Source organism: Quercus robur, chromosome 10 (genome assembly GCF_932294415.1).
Source record: "Quercus robur chromosome 10, dhQueRobu3.1, whole genome shotgun sequence".
Classification (NCBI taxonomy): Eukaryota; Viridiplantae; Streptophyta; class Magnoliopsida; order Fagales; family Fagaceae; genus Quercus; species Quercus robur.
Window position 1 is genome coordinate 46,218,263 of NC_065543.1, and position 14,748 is coordinate 46,233,010.

Here is a 14,748-nt window from a genome sequence, read left to right on the forward strand (position 1 = left end):
TCTATTCTCACGTCTGAAACCATGACCTTCATTGACCATATGCTATATGTAACTGCTTAATTATATTTAATATACTTATTACATATTTATTAAACTCTTAATTACAGTAGTTAAAGTATCCATCAAAAGCTCAGAAATACCAAATAAGTCTTAACAAAGCAAAATTTGGTCACCATTAGATTTAAAGGTCATGTTCGACCACTCCTCATCTCTCCCTCTCTCTCTCTAATGGAGCTTGACACAAAATTTAGGGAAAATCTTGCTTCACAACCAATGCTTTTGTCTGATAATTACTTGAAGTCCTATATGAAAGATGATTTCTCCTTTGAAGCTCCTTCATCAAAGGGTTTCTTGCAAGATTTTCACCATCTTGATCAGTTTCAAACTATTGGGTCTTCATCAAATCCCATCTTTGGGGTGCAAACTCAGTGTTATGATACATTGAATAACAATTTGGCATATGGGTGCACCTCAACTAATTTTGATATTTACGAGTGTAAGCCATTTATGGATAATGGTGGGCATGGTCATGTTATGGACAATTTCGAGAGTGGAGGATACTTGAATCTCCCTCAGAGAAATCCCATTGATATTATGGGATCAGATCGGAGTCACGTGGTCTTTACTAGCCAAGACATAATAAAACCTCTGAATTTTGTTGTACCAGATGAAGTCTCATGCATAACAGCGGAAAATGGGTACTACAAAAAAATTGGCATGAACAAAAATAGAGCATTGCCAACAACTAAAAAACCACAAAAAGGTCGTAAGAAATCTAATGTTGTTAAGGGTCAATGGACAGTTGAAGAAGACAGGTACAAAAGATTTCATTCCTCATTATATATATATATATATATAATTTTTACATTATCTAGGTAAATTATTGTCTGACACTTTCAATATTCACACTCCATACACATTGGATATTAGTTTGAAAATATGAGTTCTATTTGGATACTTGATGTCCACACTTCGTAAATGATTGTCCAATGTGTATGGACTGTGAATGTTAAGAGTGTGAGACAATCAAAATCCTATCAATTATGTATTTTTGTTATCAATAAATCTAGCAACACAAAATTTTCATGTTTTTACAACTGTTGACTTGATTTATTATGATCTGTGTATAATAAAAGTGATATCGGTGATAAACCTATATGAAAATAATATTACTTCAATCACAACTTATCATATTAACAAGTTGTGAAAAAGTTGTCAAATTTTGTGTTTCTCTAGTATTGTTCTTTTGTTATTCCCCATGTTTGGTTGTCTTTATCATGTATTGATCCATGTAAATACAGGCTTTTGATTCAACTGGTTAAGCAATATGGAGTGAGAAAATGGTCTTATATTGCTCAAATGTTGCCTGGGAGGATAGGAAAGCAGTGCCGAGAGAGATGGCATAACCATCTTAGACCAGACATCAAGGTTTTATTAATTTCTTCTTCATTGATTCTATATTATTCTATCTTTACCCCTACATGTTTTTATGGAATTCATTGATTAAATGGAGATACAAATATGCATTTTTTAACACTAGACACCAATGCATGAAAATGTCGTTTATTTTTGCTTGTATTCTTTCGTTACCTTGCAGAAGGATACATGGAGTGAAGAGGAAGATAAGGTACTAATTCAGGCCCATGCAGAGATTGGAAATAAATGGGCAGAGATTGCAAAGAGGTTGCCTGGGAGAACTGAAAACTCCATCAAGAACCATTGGAATGCAACCAAAAGAAGGCAATACTCGAAACGAAAATGTCGTTCAAAGTACCCTAGAGGCTCTCTTCTACAAGAATACATCAAGGGCTTGAACTTGGACCCATCAAACATGGTGCAAAATAGAAGAAAAACTTCTTCTAGTAATGCCATAGCCAATAACACCACCATTAAAACACCAACTCAGCTGCCACAGTCCACCGATCAGTTTTGCCCTAATGCTCGGTTGGTTCCAAACTATGATTTCAATGAGGTTCCGGACTTTTGTTTCGACGAAAACATGTTTCAGGAGAGCTGTAGTATCGATTCTCTTCTTGATGACATACCTAATAATGCTCCTATTATTGATGAGAACAATTTTGATGATCAAATGCCTTGTGGTCCTGTGGTTAATGAGAATATGCTGCATTGTCCTCCAGTAGTTGTGGATGAGAATGACTTTGTCATGGATATTCCAGTTGATATGACTCCAGTGGTAGATTGTGATGTGAAGAAGGAGCTGGATTTGGTGGAGATGATGTCTCAAGTTAATGAAGCCAAATGTGTAAGCCCTTAGGAATTTGGCTTCAGAGTTCCCTTTTTTTCTTATGCCATTGGCTGAAAGTTTTTTTCCTTGAATTACTTTGAGAGGAAGAATTCAAGAATGAATGGAAAATAGTTGGGTAACACGCATGCACGAAGGGAAAACATACATATAAAATAATAATAATAATAATAATATAATAAAATAAATAATACTATTGGAATTCTTGTGACATATGTACTCAAACTGTTTGTATGGAATTGTATTTATCTGTAAGGGAATTGAGTATATAATGTCTTTTGGGGCTTATTATGAATGAAAATTTTGAACATTTATTTATTTATTTATTTTCCAACTAATATATTTGGAGTTGTATTGTTCGCTATTAGTGTATCCATTGTTAAGTATCATCACTTTTACATAATTTGAATGATTTTGATAAGAATGATCGTGTAACTTAACTGATACTTTTTTGGTATTTTTAACTAAAACTTCTAGGATTTAAATCTCTCATCCATATTGTAATGAAAAAAAAAAAAAAAAAAAAAAAAAAAGAGTGCTTTGTAACATTTTCAGGTCAAACTTAGGCATGCACCACACATTACCATGCATCTCACGTATATGTATAGATGATATACGTAGGGACATGTTTAGATGGCAATTAATTAAGTACTCCTCGATGGTAAATTTTCAGTATGAGTACTTCATCTAATATACAACTTTTATGCTATTTTGCTCCAAGTATATCAACATGTTAATAGTAAGGATGCATGATATTAACGTACAATAAATGTGTACCTCCTTAATAAGCAATTCGTGTTGGAATTTTGCTATAAATGAAGAATTTAGAAACATTATGTCAAGGAATGTGAAAGCTTCATGTATAACTTTCATCATCAGTAAAAAAAAAAAAAAAACTATTGAAGCCTTAAATTAATGTAATAAATAATGGAGTATAAATACTCAAAAAAAGCGTAACGGAGTGGATATTGTAGCCATTAATGACAGTTTTTACTCGATGTTATACTTAATACATGTTGGTGTTAATTTGCTGGAAGTCAAAACAATTTGTGGACTGTTTAATATTCATTAGCTAGTAATTGTAAGGGAAAGTGTTAAACATAGAGCCACACTGTTATTAGAAAACCCTTTCTGTTTATATCGGTCAAATTCCGTAATTACTAATTAGTACTAAATTTAATTAGCCTATAATAACTTTTTTTTGGTAATCAGCCTATAATAACTTGCACTATGAGCTAGTATGGTTTCTAAATTTGCAAAATTTAAATTTTCCATTTCTCTTGTGAGTTTTTTCCCTTTCCAGATTCTACTAATTAATTAATACCAGACATGTAACTTTTCATGTGGTCGTGGAGTTATTAGACATTTTTTTTTTTTTTTTGGAGAAGAAGAAAGAATTAAATTTTAAATGCTGGTCAATGGCATTATATGCATGTTTTTACTGTAGCCATGAACTTTTTTTTGTTGTTGATAGGATAGCCATGAACTTATTGATACAATTAAAATTTAGATGTTAATGAACGTTATTATATGGTGAAGTTCTCTGTATAATATTTGGTTTATATAAGTAATCCATCCATATAAATAAATGTTTCTGGGTACATTTGAAAACTATAGAATAGTAGAAATTTGTGTATCTACTAGCCTGTACTGAAAGTAGATTAGATTATAGATTTCATCTTCTTCTTCTTTTTCTTTCCCTGTTTAGTTATCACCAATTTTTTTTTTTTTTTTGAGAGTTCATTATTTTAATATTTTATTGTTTCAAAGAAATTGTAAGACATGTTTTAAACACCGATGATAATGTCGTATAGTCATATGTACAAGAGCATTCCCATCAAGCGTGCCAAATACCAAATGTTTAGCATTTGACACATCAAACACCGAAAACAAACTATATGAGGTGTGTTAAATGCCAAAAATTTTTGGCATTTGCTACAGTAGAATCTCATTTTTAGGACGGTACTAAAAGAAATGCCATTTGGTTTTTATTATTTTTTATTCATTTTTTTCTCTCATCTCAAATAAAATATTTCTTCTTATTTTCACTTTGAGCCACACGAATCACTACTTCACCCTCTCCACTCTCACAGACTCTTTTGTTCTCCCCTTTTCCCTTTTACTCTCTTCTCTTCCCATTCATGAGCCACCCCAATTTCCTCTCTACTATCTCACAAATTCCATCATCACTAACCTATAAAATCTCCTTCACCGTTTTTTTTTTTTTTTTTTTTCCTGTTTTTTCACTCTCTCCTCTCTGTTCTATCTCATACAACGAAGCTACTTGATTCGGTTTAGTTCATCTCAGAGCAAAACATTACTATTTTGTCTAGCATCTCAGCTTATTAGGTTTGCATTGTCTAGCATCTCAACTTGGTGGGTGGGTTGGCTTGTGGGTGGGTTCCTATGGATGAGTCGGTGGTGGGTGGTGGGTTGGCGGCAGCAGTGGGTGGGTGTGTGGGATGCAGCTGCTTGGGTTGTGTATGATTGAAAGTTTGAAACCTCAAGGTGTATGTTGACAATGTTTGCAAAACTACTTTAATATAAAAAGCAAGTACAACAATAGCTACATATTATGTTTGTAATACTTATGATGCTCTCCGAAAACACAATCTCTTCTATGATTAAGCTTTCAGTGATAATAACCTTCTGTTCTGTGCTTTTGTTTCGCTCTTTAAGGATTCTCAGCATTAAGGTTGTCCCCTCTACACTTCTAACTTGTTAGAAGATGTAAATAATAGTGACATAGCCAAAATATGTGAATGTTTTGCAGTCAGGTATAATAGAGAGATACACTACCACACCCGACCTTTTCCGAACCAACCAATACTGCATATAAGAGGCAACTAACATGTTCCTGTAAATCTTCGTACTCCATGCATCCAGTCAGATTATAATAATTGCAAGAACATAACCAATTTTACAATGAGGTGATGTAGTTGACTATGAGTTATACACTTTCTGCATGCTCTTGTTTACATGGACCCATCATTTTTGGTCAACCACTTATAATCGAGCACATCATGTTGTAAAATTGGGTGTGTTTGTAGTATTGTTGATCTAATTATTAAAAAAACGTGAAATAGCACAAGGAATTACATTCTAAATTCCAATTATAAACCCAACCAAGAGTACAAAGGTGATAGAAGGATGGTTCGGGGAACAGCATCATTTACTCTTGGTCCACAAAAGAATAGCCAAATAAGTTAAATAGCATAAAAGGAAAACCAAATTTCTAATTCAGTCACCAACCTGACCTAAAACCAAATTCTTGAATGTGTAACTTTAGATCTAAAAAATCAAATTAACAGCAAAAATTTCTCCACAAAATTTCAAGCTTTCTTTGGCTTAAGGCGCTTCACCTGTGAATACAAGAAGACTCCAGAAAGAGCAACTCCAGTGCCTGCATCAAGTCCAAGACAAAAATATCACTATGAATGGAAAGGAAGGGCTGTAGTAATATAAAACTAATACCAAACAATGTAAACCTTTTTCTTTTTTTTTTCAACTAAAGATCAAGCAAGTAAATTACCAAGAGTGTTGATTGGCGAGACAGGAGTTTTGAAGAAGAGGACAGAGCTAACAATGACCACCACCCGCTTCACACAATTGCCTACAGAGTGGGTAACGGGAGATACCCTCTGCAATATCATGTAGGAAACCTGCAAAGTTCAATCCATAAATGTCAGCACTGTTCCTACCAAGGAAAACTGTTTTAAAAATGATGACAATAAGAAGCACAGGCCTATGTAAAGTCCCAAATGCTTTAAAATGGTACACTGCCTCCCATGATTTTTTCTCTTTCTAATTTAAGACCTAAGTTAGCACTGTTCCTACTAGAACTTTCACTTTTTACCCTCTCTCGTGTTTAACTCTATTGGACACTTCAGCATTGAGTTGATCAGAACTTATATATCATAGTAATAATGGACTATCATCAAATACAAAATTCAACAACCATAAGGAATCCATGGGAGTATTGGAAGAAGTATGGAACCAATAATTCAAAAGTGTGAGCAGTGTAACAAGGTGTAAAAGGCTTCATGAGAGAATCATTTTCTAGTCAATTTGACCAGATTGCAAGTAGTCACACCAGACCATGGTTTTATATATATATATATATATATATATAAGTAATGAGAAAATTTTATTAAAATATCAAAAAAGTATCACCCAAGTATACAGGAAGTATACACTAGGGACAAGAAACAATCAAAAACACAAATTACAAGCATCCATATATATATATATATATAAAATATATATAAAAAAAAATAGAATGACTGCCTGTTACAGAACCAATCCAACAAGTTTTTGAAGAAGAGTTTAAGATCAGGTCCTTTCAAAATCTTCAAAACTCCGGTTACACCAGACCATGGTCAGTACAACCACGTGAAAGAAAATCACATTGAGAGGTAAAAGAATATATGATAAGTAAAGCAGTATTTAGATTCCTTCCAAGTTTAAAGATAAAGACATTGCAAGTATAAATGACAAACAATGTATCACAACCTAATAATAGGCTCTAATGAGCCAAAAAGCCCCCATACAAACGGTACAAATTTCTCAAATTTTTGTCACATAGTTCGGTAGAATAACAGGCATATATCATTTAAACAATGAACTTAACCTATTTTGAAACAAGAGTTCATTGCTCATGAGAGCTACTTGTCCCACAATTGATATCCACTATTTAAGATAAACAAAGATGGCAGCTTTTACATATAAGAAGCTCCAGACCAGTTCTTGAAAGGTCATAATTCACATATGAAAAACAAATACATTAAGAAAAAGAAATGAGAGAAGCCAGAGCATGCGAAGTGCCTCACCTGCTGATATGCATGGAAGCAGAGTGCAGCTAGAAAAGACCTGGTGTATACTTGATTAACATTTAACCCCTGTCATGGAATTAAATATATAAAATGAATCAGATAGGCACCTACATTAAAGATTCTTTTCTGAGTAAAATCAAGACTATAAAGAATTTGTTGCAGCTTTTAGCTCTTAAAAAAGGTACTCACAGCTGATTGCAGGAATGTAGGAGTAAACTTGACACCTTCCATGAAGAGAGCCACAGGGGCTAACAAGATAAAGGACATAACTGTTATTATGGAGAAGAGAGTGATGTTGTCCAAAGATTCCTGTGAAAGGATAAAATGCCAGTTATGTGCCAATTCAAACACAAACTAAAAACAAAATGAAAAGAAATAACAACAGCAGAATGTAGTATGACACACCAAATTTTTTTTTCATAAATAAAAAAATAAAGGCAAAAAGATTTAAGAACATATGAATCTGGAAAATGTTGATTACCTCTGATTTAACCATGACCTTTTTGCTAAGGACATTACGAGATTGGTTTGACAAATTGGACGCCATAGCACTCCAGAATCCAGCCCTTCTCCAAAATAAAACAGAACGATCATATGTTATTCTTTTCACTGATAAACCAAATCAAGTAAAGTCCTTAGTTTTACAACGCTACTGAATAGCCTATATGAAGTCACATTTTTTTCTTTTTGTTGGTAAGTAACACACCCAGTGGCATTGAACCCGCAATCTCACCCTCCATCCATTTTTTTCATTAGAAGAAGTGCCATTTATGCTAGAGCTCACTGACAGCCCAACCATATTTTTAGAATCCTTTTTTCCCGAATGATAGAAAATACCCCTTGTCCAATAAAACCCACAAATCCCACATCTATGGTGGGTCGAACCTCATAACCCACCCCTCGAGTATCATACTACCATTCAATCCTAAATCAACAACTACATGATGCGGATATCTTTTAATCTGTGTAAACAAGATTTATATATATATATATATATATTGATAAGCAAATAAGATTTATAATGTTATATGCAGATATAATGTTGTACCAGTTGAAAGAGGCCTCGGTGACTGATGCAAGTGCCACTCCTCCGGCAATAGGTACAAGGGAAGCAACCACCCAAAAAGTGGGCAACTGTATGAGAATGAGGATAATAGTTAGAATCGAAACAACTTGATGAGTGATGCTCATTATAAAATTGAAATTCTTGCATAGAAATCATTTCAACAAAACTTAAGAATACAAAGGAAACTTTATTGGGAACTAAAGCTATCAATGCTATCATACTACAGAATTATATATTTCAATCAGTTTCATCTCCAGTCTCCACCCAGTTTCTGTGATTGATTGCATGGTACCCAGTTGTATACTTGAGTGACTATTTTTTTATATCAATAAAATTTTCATTACTTATTAAAAAAAAATCATCTCCACCCAATCTTGGTGATCCAAAGACTTAAAAAATGGGGCAAAATATAAAAGGAAATTCGCACCTCCCCCAAAAACATAGCAGATAGGACAACAGAGAAGAAGGGCTCCATAGCCTTGATCGTGTGAGTGAATGACACTGCAACTTTTCCAAGACTCATATTCGTGAAAACATTCCCTAAAGTATGCACTACTGCCAGTGGCAATATTACTGCAAGCTGTCAAGAAGTTAATCACAAATAAGAATCACTACATGAAATCAATACCTGTACACTAAATACTAAAACTTTCACACCACATCAAATACCTGTGAACCGCTAACTTTTGGCTTTTTGTAGAGATTAAGACCCCACATTAAAAAAACAATTACTGTCCCAACAGCAAACTGAATCGCAGTGACAGTTACTGGGTATGGGTACACCTTCAAAACCTGTGATCAAAACATGTAACACAAATCAGCTCCATTCTCATACTGAATTATTGGTCAAGTATTAACACACATTAAATTCAAGTGTCTCACAATCAGCAGCCTGATTTGAACTAAACCATAAAGACCCAAGTAAAAACTAATAATAATTTTTCTGATAAAATTAAGTTATTAATCAACATCAACTATAAACACAGCTAAGAGTATCAACTATAAAATTCAAGGATGCACCATTGTTGATTTTTTGGATCATATGAGTGTTTCATTTGTAATTGTTTGTGAAAGCTCACATTTTGATCACTCCTTCAAATAAATTCTTTTACTTATAATATTTTTTTTTCTTTCAAGGTGATTTTTCTCAAAAAGCTTTCCCACGTCAACAGAGTTCCAAGAAAAACAAAATTTACAGCACATTACAAAGCTCACTTTAATTATAATTCTTCCGATAAAATTAAAGCTACCAAAGTACATGACATGAATATCAGATAAAATTCGAGGACGCCCTATTGTTGATTTTTTGGATCATACAAGTGTTTCACTTGTAATTGTTTGTGGAAGATCACATTTTGGTCATTCCTTCAAATAAATTCTTTTACTTATAATAATAATTTTTTGCTTTCAAAGTGACTTTTCTCAGAAAGCTTCCCACCAAAACAGAGTTCCAAGACGCGCCATTGTTGATTTTTTTGGATCATATGGGTGTTTGTTTGTAATTGTTCGTGAAAGATCACATTTTGATCACTCCTTCAAATAAATTATGATCACTCCTTCAAATAAATTATTTTACTTATAATAATAATAATCTTTTTTTGATTTGTCCTTTACTTATCAAAAAAAAAAAAAATTAATAATCTTTTTGATTTCAAAGTGAATTTTCTCAGAAATCTTTGGTACATGTGTTTAAACACATGTTTTCAGTTTTTATACAACATTATGCATATTTCCACACACTTTTTCATATTTCCAAAAAATACAAACAATGTTATTAGATCAACGTTACCAAACGGGCCAAGAGTTTTCAGTACATTACAAAGCTCACTTTAATTCGTTTCTTTTCATTTCCTTCACTATACGATCTAATAATAAATTTTCCACAAATTTCAACACTCAAATCCTAATCAAAATCACACAAATCCACAATCCTCAACCTCAAATTTTCAACAACCAAAACAAACAGCAACACATTTTCTCAAAGCTCAAAATCAAATCAAATAGCAACACATTCGCTCAAAAAAAAAAAAAAAAAAAAAAAAACACAAATTCTCAATCTTAAATGTTTGGAAAACGAATCGAAGCGAAACCGAACCTGCTTGTTGTAGATGTTGAAGTAGATATTGAAGAGGTACCAGAGGCCAAACAAGGCACCGAGCTCCAAGGTCTTGAACAAGCTACTCGATTCGGGTTTCTCCCCGGCGGCTTCGGGCACCGAAGTCGCCTTAACCTCGAAACGGTTCGTTTCCGCATCGGAATAACTCGGCGGCGGCGCATTCCAAGGCCTAAGTTTGATCGGCGACGAAGACGAGGAAGAAGAGAGAGACCAGGATCGGCGAGTAGAGAGATTCACATTGAAAGAATCGTTGTTGAGGTTCGAAGACGAAGAAGAAGCGCGAATGGGATCGAATCTAGGGTTGAAGCTCAAGCTCGGAGGCTGCCTCCGTGGCTTTAGGAGAGAGAGCGATGGCGCAGGAGACGCGAGTGTGAACGACGCGCTCTGCATTTTCGAAAGCCTCAAAGCTTTTGTGTGTGTGAGAGAGAGAGAGAGAGAGAAAGAAAAGGGTTTATAAATTTGGAGAGAGAGAGATATTTAAGCGTTGGAAAGTCCGTCGAGGAAGCGAGGGTAGTTGGGTTGGTGAAGCGAAGTAGTGAGAGAGAAATGTGGAAAATATGAAAAAGAAAAAAGAAAAGAAAGATAAACGACAACAACAAACGGAATCGCAAATGTCTCGCATATTCTTGGGGATTCTTTCTTTTGTATCTAATATTAGTATTAAATTATTATTATTTTTATTAATTAATTAATATTTTTATTTTTTAATATTTAATTTAAGATTTTTTTTTTTTAATTATGAGATATGAATTTGGATGTATATCCTTATAGAGAAAGTCTAGGTCACTCAATTTTTGTCTAGTGTTATAGTTTTTGATATGATCGATTGTGAGTGGATGTTTTATATGTGAAAGTATAAAATTACAGTTTATTAGACTTTGATATGGTTATTTGTAAGTAATGAGGTGAAATTATAAAATTACTGTTGACCACTTCAATTTCAGTTTTTTGTTGCAAATGATGTGGGTTTTTGAAGAATTGTTATCCTGATGTTCGTAAATTTTGGGTTGTGTTGATTTGGTGTACCTGGTTTTTTTTTTTTTAAATATTTTAAAATTTTGTAACTAGAATAAAAAATTAGATTTAAAAATATAGTACTTAGTTTCAAATCAGAATATCAAACTCAAACAGTCGCGTAATTTTATCAATTTAGTCAATAAAATTTTCGTCCTATTCTCTTTTTTTCTTTTCTAATTAGTCAATTGTTAGTCTTTTGGTATTCCCAAAAATATATATATATATATATATATATTTATTTTTTGTTATCAAGACTAGATACATCGAATCTTGCCTATCTGGAAAAAAAAGAGTATTTTGTTATAAGATTAAGTACATCAATCTTGTCTATTCCAAAAGAAAACATATTAATAAATTATTAAAAATATATATACATTTTAAATTAACACTTGGATGTCAAATTCAAAGATATTTTATTAATTTAGTCTATCAAATTTTCATCCTAATCCTTTTTTTTTTTTTCTTTTTTTTTAATTAGTCAATTTTTCTTTAAATAGTCAAATGATAAAGTCTTTCCGTTCTAAAAAAAAGAAATCTTTTGTTATCAAGACTAGGTACGTGGAATCTTGCTTCTGCCAAAAGAACATATATTAATGTTTTGATATAATGATAAATAATTATTATGAAGCGAATGTCAAAACTTTCAAATTTTTATCATATTTATATGAAAAAAAGAAGTTTCTATCTTTAACTCTTGGAAACAATGTTATTAACTCGGGCCGTATGATCAATTAGATCGAAATAGTATATGACCAAGTCAAAACTGGCAAAATTTAGCGAGTTTTAAGCAACCCATGCAACCTGATTGGGTTTGTGAATTATATAAAATTACATTATTAGGTTCACTCTATCGACTATTTTACAGTTTAATTTGTGATAATATAGTAATTTAAATTAGAGAAAACCTAAAAAAAAAAAAAAGTGCATATTCTCTGCTGATTCACACTATACTATCACTTTTCACAGTTCTCCAAACCTGCGAGGCTGCTACTGTGCATCAGTTGAGCACATCAAACATTTTTTTTTAGAGAGTTTTAACCTATGGCGTCCGCTCCTGATAATTGCTCTTTATTATCAGACCAAGACACCAATCAGTTTTTGGTGTAGGCGGGGATTGAACCCCAGATCTCTTATACAACCATCAGAGACTTTACCAGTTGAGCTAATTGGAACCCACAGCACATCAAACATTTAAAACTTCATTTGTCTTCTTTTGTTTAGATTTTTTTTAATACTTTATTTGTTTATTGCCTTTAAGTTTAAGCATCTTTTTTTTGTTTAATTTTTTTCTGTGTAATGTGTGAGTGTGTGACACCGTGACCATTGTTTCTTCTTTGAATTTTTTACTATTTTATTGCTTTGAATTTGTTTATTGCTTTAGACTTTAACTGACCTTAACTTTACAGCCAAATATAAATTAAACACTATTAAGAATTCTTTTATTATATTAATCTTTTTATGTATAAAATTAAATAATTAATTATTGTAAGTTGTAATAGTTAATTTACATATTCATTATATAATTTTTCAATCTTACATTTATATATTTTTAATTTTTAATTTTTTTTTATTTGACCGTGACTCACTAGTTGAACCAGTGACTCAGCTCATAGATCGAGTTAACGTTTGGTCCAGGTTTAATAATTATGCTTGAAAACCTTAAGTTTGTAAAATTACATTTTCAAAATTTTATAACAATTAAACTGTAAAACCAGAAACATATTAGTATAATACAAAACCCTTTTTAAATTGTAGGGAATAAATTGATGTAATCCATAATTTATGGATCAAATTGATTTTTCAATCCATGATTCAGTGACTAAAATATCAACTTGATAAATGTAATTTATATTTCTTGATTATTTCTTAATTTCCTTTTCAAGTCTTGGTAATGGTAGGTAACATAGATGTTTTATTTAATTTTTTTAATATTTCTTTTTAAGTCCCATCTATTTTTCTTTACGACCAAAAGAGGAGAAGTCCCATTTGTTTGGCGGCCAAAAAAAGAAAGGAAAATATCCCATCCGTAGTGGAAGTGTATTAAATTCAATTTTTGACCTATTGGTATGGATGGGAAGAAAATAACAAGGCTTTGATCATCCAAGCTTGGACTGTCATTTCCAACAACCGGCAAATTGATTAGCAGGTACCTAGATTAGATCTGTGACAGTGATGCACCCCCACCCAAAAAAAAAAAAAAAAACTGTGAAATTTTTTTTGACAATAATGAATTTTAGGTGAAGGTGCTTGCCGTTCCAACTTTGCTGGAATCAGAATATTTTTATGGCATATATGAGTGGAAATATTCTTGACTATTGAATCTAATGGTATTTATAGATGGCACCAATGATAGACAAGATGTACAAAGTTAGATGAACCCAGGAGGTGCATTAAACAATGATACCAGATCTCCCAAAGAGAAAGTATCTATAATTCCCATCAGTCATTTTGAGTTAAGTGAGTCTGAGACTATTTGTTGGGATGTTGATCTCAGTTGGCATTCTAATTTTTCTAATTCAGTAGTAAAAAATGCAAGTTTCCCATACCTACAATGATCCCATCAAATAGATTTTAAAAAATGCGAGTTTACCATACTTATCATGCAATATAATGATTAGATTTTCAAAATTCACATTTAACTAGTTGCTAACCCGTGTTATGCACGGGAACCTTCCTATTTGTGAGGTAAACTAAAATAATTTTATAAATTATTAAATTGATTAAGAAACTACACTATTGCATGATTTGCTATTGTATGACTTCAATTTGTGTTACAATTTGATGAAAAAACCATTACTTGAACATGCAATGGCTTACCAAAAATTTGTTTGTCAGACAGTTTCAGATACTGCAAAAAAGAAAACTCAAAAATTCAGATATTAAAACTTTTGAAAGACCAAAAAATTTAAAAAAATTAGATGATTCACTATTCCTGAAATTATTGAAACAAAGCAAAATATGTATGACTAAATAATGGAGAATTATAAGAAAAAGATGGATTACATTCAAAAGAATAATCCATGACTACAACTGTTGAAAGGAATCAAAAGATTCAGAGGCTATATATATGTGTATATATATATACACACACACACAACAGGGAAATATAAAAGAAAGACGTGTTACCATCGAAAGAATAGTTCAGATGTTAAAACTTTTAAAAGACTAAAAAATATTAAAGAATCGTAAGATTTACTTCCTATAAATTTTTGAAAAAAAAAAATGTATATGATTACACAATAGAGAAATATAAAAGAAAAAGTGATTACCTTCAAAAGAATAATACATGGTATAGTCATTGAAATCTGTTAAATATGTTCAAATATTGCAAAAACTAACACAAATTCAGATGTTAAAACTTCCAAAATGCCAAAAAGATATATAATTAAAGAATAAGTTATTGAAACAATTCAAAAGAGAAATATAAGAAAAAGAAAAAAGTACACAAACCCAT

At 32.1% G+C, this 14,748-nt stretch overlaps 2 protein-coding genes across 2 annotated transcripts; one reads left to right on the forward strand and one right to left on the reverse strand.

Annotated features, from left to right (window-relative positions):
- Positions 1 to 273: 273 nt before the first annotated feature.
- On the forward strand, positions 274 to 2,275 carry LOC126704244 (transcription factor MYB98-like). The gene is made up of 4 exons (XM_050403260.1): positions 274 to 815; positions 1,302 to 1,428; positions 1,598 to 2,051; positions 2,130 to 2,275. Exons 1-4 carry the CDS (start codon positions 274 to 276, stop codon positions 2,273 to 2,275), a joined length of 1,269 nt encoding a protein of 422 aa, XP_050259217.1.
- A 3,071-nt stretch (positions 2,276 to 5,346) lies between these two features.
- On the reverse strand, positions 5,347 to 10,767 carry LOC126701658 (phosphoenolpyruvate/phosphate translocator 1, chloroplastic-like). The gene is made up of 9 exons (XM_050399953.1): positions 10,257 to 10,767; positions 8,831 to 8,953; positions 8,589 to 8,741; positions 8,144 to 8,229; positions 7,577 to 7,661; positions 7,285 to 7,404; positions 7,093 to 7,161; positions 5,796 to 5,925; positions 5,347 to 5,666 (listed from the first exon to the last, which is right to left on the reverse strand). Exons 1-9 carry the CDS (start codon positions 10,665 to 10,667, stop codon positions 5,596 to 5,598), a joined length of 1,248 nt encoding a protein of 415 aa, XP_050255910.1. The 5' UTR covers positions 10,668 to 10,767; the 3' UTR covers positions 5,347 to 5,595.
- Between the last annotated feature and the right edge of the window lie 3,981 nt (positions 10,768 to 14,748).